At 32.9% G+C, this 10185-nt stretch overlaps 1 protein-coding gene across 1 annotated transcript; it reads right to left on the bottom strand.

Moving 5' to 3' along the window:
• Positions 1–4000: 4000 nt before the first annotated feature.
• On the bottom strand, positions 4001–8914 carry LOC148623924 (uncharacterized). Its single transcript, XM_088571152.1, has 3 exons — positions 5594–8914; positions 5057–5148; positions 4001–4702 (listed from the first exon to the last, which is right to left on the bottom strand). The coding sequence occupies exons 1-3, from the start codon at positions 6925–6927 to the stop codon at positions 4530–4532; spliced, it is 1599 nt and encodes a 532-aa protein (XP_088427278.1). The 5' UTR covers positions 6928–8914; the 3' UTR covers positions 4001–4529.
• Positions 8915–10185: the final 1271 nt, after the last annotated feature.

Below are 10185 nucleotides of genomic sequence, written 5' to 3'. Positions count from 1 at the left end.
AATGAACAATGACACCTTTTGCAAAGTGCAAATTTCATTTACATTCTATAACATTTTTTTTAACTCAAAAGCGACCAAATGTAAAACTTTGACTGGTTATGTTATCACTAATTGTTTCTGAACTAGAAATAAAAGTGCGTTCGATATGCTTTTGACATATATGCATTACCTCCTGTCTGATTTGTATTAAGACTGCAACATACATATCATTTGTGAAAAGAAGAAGAAAAAGGAAATTATCAAACACAAGCCAAAACATCGAAATATTTCCATAACCATGACCTTGAAGTGTCCACTTTGTCTCTGCATCAATGCTACAATGAATCTAAATCAGACAACCAGAGATATTCACTCTGTCGTTCTGATTTGTAATGTTGTATAAACTAATAATTAAATGAAATACATTTTTTTATTTCATGAATTAAAAAAGAAAAGTGAAAATGTAAGTGAAAAGTGGTTGATAGTGCTTGTCAAATAATCAGCTTCCAACGATCTGTTGAATTAGATCATACATATTCTCTCAAGTTCTTTCAAATTAATCTGATAGAGAAATTTTCCGAATGGTGAATTACCCAATAATAAATGTAAGACAGCACAGTGATTTAAGTTACCTTTACACGCCTCCTTTTTAAGAAAAAAGAAAGCAGCTCATTTACTTGTGTTTTTTGTACGTGTTATTTTTGTTATTCATACGTTCTTTATTGTGTATGTCTATTTTCCCTGTCTAGTTTTTTATCCTTGAAACACATTCTTTTCTTTACCGCACGAATCTTGGTTCCCTTGAATTAAGCATTTGTTCATATTAAGGTATGCTGAACCTTTTATATCCTACGCAACTGAAGTATTCAAACGAATTTATTACCAAATGTTAAACTATTTACTTTTTCTGTTTCGAGTAAATGATGATCAGTGGTTAGAAATTCAAATCTTAACATTTGCACTGAATATTAAATTAGGATCATGAATACGAATATTTTTTTAAATATTTTAGAAAGAGACCATATCAAAGGTTATTCAAGTTCTGAAAGATGAAAAATAGAGAAAGAATGTCAGTGCATATCGAAAAACAATAAAATACAGTTTTGAATACGAAATCGATACATATTTATGTTCTTCAAAAGAAGTAAAGAGCCATAAATTACAGTAATAGTTCAATTTTGAAATAAAAGCACACCACAGTTATGTAGGTGTGTAAAACAACTACATCAATTTTCAAATTGACGTTTCAGAGCCACATTTCACTGTCTATGAAATTATGACAAAATCTAGTAGAGCTTGCACCATTCTGCAGATATAATTTCTCCTTAAATGTCATTGCCAAGTTTAATTTATTTTTCTCCATGACTGAACCCTTAACAATTTTCGTAAACTTTCAAAAAATGTGTTTATATATTACAATTCAGAAATATAACACATATTTTGATAAGTCCAAGGGAATTTGGACTGGGCAAATACACACAATTAAAATCCCCTACTGTGAACTATATGAACATACAAATAAATTGTTTTTAATGTGAAAATTGTTTTAAAAGAATAAATAATTAAAACAATATTATATTAATAAAAACTGACACTTCTGGTTGAAACTAACAGGAAACTATTGTCTACAACAAAACAGAACAGAGCACTATAAAGCAAATTTGTCCCCTAATGAAGAAGGTATAAGTGCAAAGTGACAAAATATTCCATTAAACACAATGAAAGCGTACAATGCTGGTGCAAATTATTTTCGATTCTATATTGCTGCAAAATACCTTGAAGCAGTTTTTTTAACGTTTGAGGTTCCAATTCCTGTTGAAACACTCTCCGATTTATACGCTAACGTTAGACCAAAAACTGGAGATCTCTTTAAAGCAACTAATCAACAAACACGTGTATTGAACCGATGTTTAAAGAGTCCACCCTTCAGGAAAAGAAAGGCATTAATGACTTAATGATAAGGCTTTACTTTGACTGAAATTAAAGTTCCTTGGAAAAGTCGGCATTTGTCATCATCTCGTATCAAGATCAGTGCAAACCGTGTGCTTATGTGGGTCTTTTTTTCGCCGTCGAAATAATGCAAATATGGCATCTATGACATAATATACATTTGTTGTCTGAAAATATTCTGAACAGGTCAGAGATTTGTGATAGAAAAAGTCGAAGAGCTTATCAAACATCGCCATGAAATATACAGCGAAATCGTGACAAAACACATGTCAGAAGACAGTTAAATGAGAGATTACTTTACTTTGAGAATCTGTAAAACTTACCTCTCAGTATGACACCCATACTGTGACAGACTGGAAAATCTGAGAATTCACAAAACAATTAGGAAAAGAAACCTTTGCCTCCTGTATGTCAACAATGAGTAAACAAACTATCCACTATTTAAGGAAATCATTCTATCCGCGCTAAAGATTATGCCATTTAATTAAATTCACAAAGGGAGCGTAAATGGTTGCATTATCAACTGAGTTCAGTATACTTATGACCAGAGTAAATATCAATATCTGATTTGTGCATGTAAAACAGGGAGCTTAAATCAGCACCATGACAGATTTATTCTCGTATACTTGGTAAATGCAATGGAGAACTACAGCAGCCTATGAAACATTAGCTAGCTTCGATGATTAAATACAAATCGAAATTTAGCTTTTCTCATAGATAGAGAAGATCGAAACATGACATCGGATTGTGTACGAAAATGACGTAATCAGCTCATCAATACCGAACAATTCGACCCAAAGACATTTCGGACCATGTAATCCACAGTTTCTTACAAAAACCGGACATTTCGGGCCATTGATATTTCAAACCTTGACGAAAATGCTTACGGACAATAACAACCGTATATCATAACAAATTTTACCATTTTGAAGTTAATGATGACTGACTGGCCTGACAAAAATAGTTAAAGGACTTCAAGGTTTCACCTTCTACATATTATATTTGATGTCTTTTACGATGATTTATTCTGTCGTCAATTCAGTCTCAAACTTGATTTTTCGAAGAAGCTCCTTTGTTCCACAGTTGTAAAACCATAAACGTTAACAAGTTGATTGTTTTTCACTATGAAAACTTCAAATTGACATCGCTATGGTGTATAACTAGGTTTAGTTGGGTTTTTTTTTCTTGAGACGTTATCAAAATTGGTAATAAGTTCATTATAATTAAACCTATTACGTTGTTGAAAATTTTGAAATTTGAACCCTTTTGTTCAGGGTTTAATTATTGATTTACCTTGAGGTTCCCCAATATACCAACAAACAAAAGTCATGTTCCAGAATTAAACATTAGCCAAACAAATAAAAATTTGATTAAAAATAAACTAAATTTCCTTAAAGTCTAGGTCTTTTCTAATTTTTCATCTAATGAAAAGAATTGCATATGATTCAAAAAGTTCGGGAAATATACGTAAGCTTCTTCCTCTGCTGGTCAGTTCCAATGTCTGTTCAGAAAATATTGCTTTTCCAAGATAGGATGTTTGTTTGTTGGGGTTTAACGTCCGAGCAGCAATATTTCAGCTATATTCAGACGAAGAACATGAAATTGATGATAAAATGAACATGAAATGATGATGAAATAAAAAAGGGGATGGGACACAAGGACAATGGGGTCAACAAATTTTGATTGCCACTGGAAAAAGGGAGAGGTGGGTAGGGTCGGGCAATTTAGCCTCCTGTGGCGGAGCCCAATGGTTCCTACTCCGGGAGAATACCACAGTAGGGTTCTTGAACGTGCGAGGAACGTGGCATATTTCCCAACACGGTGCACCACTATGGTTTGCGGTCAGGTTTTCCGTATTATAGCCTGACAACCCCAGCATGATACACGCCAGGGATACCCCATTCAACCACCTGGGGCACACATCCCAGTTCCTCTGTGGGCAGAGCTCCCTAGCCCCGGCTAGGGTTCTGAGCACTATTTAGTCGCCTTTTACGACAAGGTTAGCGCTGCTGCAGGCCTATTCTTTGAACTCCCGGACCTGCACAGGTATCCAAGATAGGAAAGGCTTTCATTATCTTCTTGAAATAAATTGTCAGTATCGTTTCATTTGTTTAGGGCAATATATGTGTAATATGTAACATATTACCGCCTGCTATGGAAAACTGACATTGCTCCCGAAATGTACAAACTATGAATCTTTAAAAAAAAATAAAAGATAAGAATAAGGAGCTGCTTCTGAAATTCAGGTATGATAAATTATACGGTGCTCGCTTTAGTGTGCAGTGCTTAAAGCCTTGATACGAATTCAAACAGATATTTACATACATATAAAAAAAAATCTTGACCCGTTCGTCAGGTTTATATGCAATTTCATAAAATAAATTTCAGTACAAGCAGGAATTTCATAAATAGAGCAGAATTATCTTTCTTTGTCTCTTGTGGCTATAATAAAAACATTGAATTCAAACGGTGCCTGTCATTTTAATCCAGCTTTTGTGATTATTTCAAGCACTTTTTCTGAAGTTAAAGTGGTAGCATTAGTTTTATCTATCGTCATTGCTATTGGCCACTTTTTTATATCTTTACCGAACCTTGCCGATTCAACAGGTTATACTCGAATGTCTTACTGCAGGTTTAACAAGGATTGTATTTGGTTCATTTCTTCCTCTTTTTGATCTTAATACGTTTATATTAATCCAAACCAAATCTAGTAACTCGCACAACGACAAGAGGCTAGCTCCCAGGAATAACCCCATGGATCCACCGATATCACCTAAAACAAAGCTTTGTTTTATTCAACATCAGTTTATACTGTGGCGACTTGTAGTTATTGTAATTATTATCATTATTAAATATCATTATTAAATCTAAAAAGTTTGTTTCCTAGTATTTATTTTCTGTACTTCTATTTTATTCCTTTTGAATATCTTACAATGTCAGATTCTAATTCGTTATAAGAATTATTTGGGATCACCCTGTACTTCTAAAAGTAAACACTGCTGTCGGTGATTCATTTTAGTGTGAATAAAAGTTTCAGATTGCTGGAAAGTCTTTTTATCAGGCATTTAACTGAAGAAGGGGTAATAACTAAAATGATAAAAATATTCCTATGTTGATGTATACTTACAAAATAGTGCAAATGTATCAAATGCTTTCTGTTGTGTTATTTCCTCATAACTCATTCGTCTGTAAAATATGTCCAACTGTGCAAAGTTTTCCCTAATTAAAAAAAAAAAAAAAAAGATGGCAACATTGCTGAATTTTCATTTTAACTATTTATTTTTCAAACATTTTTCAATATTAGCAATACCAGACAATTAAAATAAAGTCTATTTTCTGTTGTATATACTTCACCCATTAGAAACGTTTGTTCCGGCTGAAATTACTCTTCTATGTAAGAATAGATCTATCATTTTTTTATTTCTCATATCAGATTGCAACAGAAATCAATATATTCAGGATGTGCCCTAGACATTATTTACGTATATCTTTTTAATTTTCTAAATGGTTTTATCGATCACTCAGTTTCGTTACGTCCGGATTCACATCATTGTCATGGGTAACGAGACATGATATAGAAAACTTAAAATGAATTATCATTTGTGTTACAAATTAAGTCCACTAGGAACATTTCATGTTTACTTTAGAAATATTGAATACAAACCTAATGTACATCTCATTCAGCTGTAACGATTCAATGTATTCTTGAAAATAGTTCACTATTTCTATAACTGACTTTGCAAATTTAAGGCCTTCGTCTCCTACTGTGTCATAAAATTGTATACTGTTTAAATAAGTTGTATAATTCTTCTCAATTTCGAATTCAACTTCAGACATATTTCTTAATAGTTGTATGTTACCGGTATGTTCGTAGTATTCGTGGGCATCAAAGTCATTTATAACATATTTGTGAATTTGGATAACAAGAGTTTTCATTTCAGTTATAGACGTCCTTAATAAGGAGTCATCAGCAAGAAGTTCATACATAAGCTTTACTAGGTTGGCTTTTCCTATCAAAATACCACCTGAAGTGAAATTTTCTGCAATGCTGTACAAAAATCCTTTTCCGCCATGAAGGTACTCATGAACCAATTCGTGAATACTATCTAGAGGACCAAATAGAGAAGTTTCAATATTTTCGATCTTCGTATCTAAACTCTCGATCTTTTTAAACACAGAATATGCTATGTTGTCAAATGTAAAACATATATTGCTGAACTTGTTTCTATTCACAGTTAATTGTTTTAATGCTTCTTCCAGAACGTCTTCATATACGTACTTTTTCACATTTAACCAGTTCATGATTGTCTTTCTAAAACTTTTAATGACAGACTGTAATTCAGCTTTACTTAGTTGTTTCGAAAATGCGTCTTTATTAATTTTTTTTAATTGATAAAGAATTTCAATTGTGGTGTTTAAATTTACAGTATATAACTTAACTTTTGCCTGGGCATTACCCTCCACAGATGCCTTTAGAGATTTCTTTGGTACAGCAAACTTATTTTCTTCCTTAGGATAATCTTTGTACTGGTACTTAAACAATCCTTCGCCTGTTTGATAAGCATTGATGAGATTTGTATAATTTGTAATGGTTCTTGAAATAATTTCGATTCGAGTATCTAATTTGTTTTGAACACTTTGTTGCAGATAGCGTCTGATTGCATCTTCGGAAAAGTCAATATCATTTAAATATTCTATATCATGTTGTAAACTTAAACTATATTCTTCATAAGCAAGAGCAACAATGTGAGCATGGCGTTCCTCCATGGAATCCTTAAAACGGAGAAAATTTTTCTCAACAATATACAATTGATAATCAAAAACGAACGTCTTCCATTTACACAACCATTCCATATGATTTATCTCTCCCTCCAACAAATGCTTGGATGTATGTATTGTGGAATCTAAAGTATTCAGTATACACTCTTTTATATGATGTAGTTCTACTTCAAATTTCTCTGCTATTTTGTGTATTTCTTCAAATTTTGAGCGATCCATTCTAGAAGTGACTTCTTTAGCATAAACAAGACTCTCTTTCAGTTGGACGGAATTGTTTTTTGTAAGATATTTGTCAATTGCATATTTAGAAATTATAGCATATGACAAATCAGTTTCGAATCCAAATAGCCGACAAGGCACTGGGCAATTACATTTTTCCTCGTAAACTGAAGGGAACGTATCTGTAGGAAAATAAATATACCATTACAGAGCATAAAGAACTCTCGATGTGTTTAGTTCGAAGCGTTTATAAAGTTTTCTTAAACTTTTCAATTAATAAAAACATTGACGCGCGAAGTTTCTCTGATTTGTCATCCATAGGAGAAAAATATGTTTAGCCCGTTTAAAAGCAAATCCAAGTACGTTTCATTGAAAAAGAATAAATATATGTTTTTTTTGTCAAATCCTTGTATTGTGTAAATTGTTTAAACTTTGCATTGTTGTATAGTAAAACTATAAGAAGCACCCGAAGAAACATATACTGACAAACACGAAGACTTCAATTTTGTATGACTAAAAAAAAACAGTATACTATTTTTATCAAATATCAGGGAATTAGAAATAACCATGCATGTATGTGTAAAGAGTAATCAAGGGAACCAAGATTCTAGTTCTAGCGGAGATCGAAATAATGTTATCCGGGGACAAAGAAAAGACATGGAAAACAGACATATACAACAAAGAACATAAATAACCAAAATAATACATACAAAGTAACAAAAGCAAATGAGCAAATTGGACTCATCTAAAAACAAGGAATATGACCAGGTGCATAGGTAGGCTAAGCGCCCTCTGCTTTTCTAGAAACACCCACCGAGGTGTTCATTAGAGGAAAGGAAAACTATGACACATTGAACGATCCACGAGTTCATGATGACGACCATAAAGCTTCTGTAGTGATGACTTCGAACCTGTAGAAGCAGAACCCTGTTTCAGAAGTCCAGTTATAAGTAATCTAGCGCGATACAAAAGGTCTGCGTAGTTACGGCAAGCTCTGGTATAACGTATGAGTTGTGATATGAAAACTCCATGCACAAGTGCTGAAGGGATGTTGCCACAGATGAAAGGAAAGTTGACAATACGTCATTGCGTTTGTCGTATAGTTTGGTCAATAGTTTTCCTTCACTATCGATCTCAAACTGTAGGTCAAGATATGTGGCTGGATTCACAGTGTCTGTTGTATCCTTTATCTCAAGTTCTATGTGGTAAATGCGATGCATACAATTCTTGAAACTAGGATTGTTTAACGATAATACGTCATCTATAGAGCGGAAACTGAGATTAAAGGATGTAGTTAAACGATTTCGCTTCCTTTGTATCAGATCAGCCTCATAAGAGTGAAGGAATAGGTCAGAAAGTAGAGGAGCATCATTTGTTGCATCAAATATGTTGTCGATCAAGAATTCCAGCATTTTGAAAAATTCTTTTGTACATTTGGAAGATAATTTGGAATTGTTTTTTCAACAAAGTTAGAGGAATCTCTACCATGGAACTTCACATTTGTATATCTAGGTGTACCATCTTTTTGGAGTAAAAATGATGTATAATGTTTTTTGAGTCGTGGACTGGAGACCCCCTTTGATTGTTGTAAGTGTAGAAGCTAAAAGTTTTGAAAGAGTGGTTTAGTGGTACATTTTGCAGACCCAGTTATGTAGCAAAATTTGTAATAATTGTTGCGGAGTTTTAGAAATCCAGTACATAGACGGTAGATAACATTCATCGTCTTTGGCAGGGAGACCAAAAGTGGATAGCACCGATGTATGTTTTTTTTCCACTGTCTCTTCTTTGAAGTGTGTGGTAGCAGTATAGGTCTTATTACTGCTGTTATTTTCTACGTCTACCCCTGATAATAGAAATTTGATGTAAAACGTATTGTAAACAATAGGCAAATAGATAGTTTTCCTACGAATCATTTTACCATTACAATTTCTCTTCTTAGAACAAGTGCAAAATAAGTAACAATAGAAAATATGTCACAGATGGAATACATATCAATGGTCAAGTACATAAATACACTTTTCTTCAAATCTCTTGAAATCTTAGAAACTTGGATCGAATGATTTTTTTTTTTTTTTTTTGTATAAAAGAGTGCTACTGCATGCAAATATTACATGCACTTGTATTTGTGTTTATGATTGATTAACATAACCTTATGCACATTACCTATCACTCCTTTCAAGCAGGTGTAATATTGGCTGATTGTACACACTTTTGGTACACCTAAAACAGACCGACACAGCTGAAATATTTGTTTTAAAAACAAATTTTTAATGGAGAAAAAAACAATGAACTAAATACAGTGAATTCCAACTTTTTTAAGTACTTATCAAAGCTGTAGATCAAAACCTGCTTACAGTGCGGGTCATAATTGCTTTGAAACGAAAGTAGTTTACAAAGGAAAGAAGGGAGCAACGTAAACTGTCGGAGTCAAATATAAAACACTATTTAATGTAAAGATAAACCATAAAACACATTGTTCCGGTGCGGTTAACGATAATTTGGTCTTGTAAAAAACCGAATTATCAAGAGTTTCTCTACTGGTATGCTACACGACTATGAGTATATACCGGAAGGATAAAAGATCATGAGTATATACCGGAATGGTAAACGATCATGAGTACATACCGGAATGGTAAACGATCATGAGTACATAATCTACGATATTTTCGCATATTCGATATAATATTAAAAGTGATAATGAAAATACATTATTTAGGTGGATGCCAAAGCTGTACCTCTGTTTTGTTTGCTATGTGTAGACATAATTGATGCCGTTCAGCGATTTTACTTTGAGTGTGGTGGTTATTAGTTCAACGTGAGCAATTGCATACTGGATATGATTACGTTCAGCGTCAAGAAAGTGCATGTATAATTCTATCATAAGTAGATTAGTGTTTTAATTTTACTAAAAAGAATTTATACTTGTTTGGGTAAGCAAAGAATAGACATAGTTTGAGTTTGCTTTTTATACACGTTTTTCATGTATGTATGTTAGCTGCTATGATGGAATTTAAAACTATATTTGTGTTGTGATCCTTAACGTAAATTATTTAAGTTTATATATTCGGTGTTACTAAACGTAGGAAGTGCGTATTTTCTCTGCTTGGAGTATATTAATGAATTTAACTAATTTTTTACTACTCATATTTACATCGATCAAACAAGATTGGCTTACCTTTGTTATGTGGTAAATAGAAATGTCTGCATCCACATGTGGCATTTGCAATTTTAGACAGACAGTTTAGTTTACATGCGACT

Source organism: Perna viridis, chromosome 2 (assembly GCF_037379345.1).
Source record: "Perna viridis isolate PV_CMFRI_1.1 ecotype Kerala chromosome 2, ASM3737934v1, whole genome shotgun sequence".
Lineage (NCBI taxonomy): Eukaryota > Metazoa > Mollusca > Bivalvia > Mytilida > Mytilidae > Perna > Perna viridis.
Note: the sequence above shows the minus strand (reverse complement) of the source record. Positions and strands in the feature narration are given on the sequence as shown.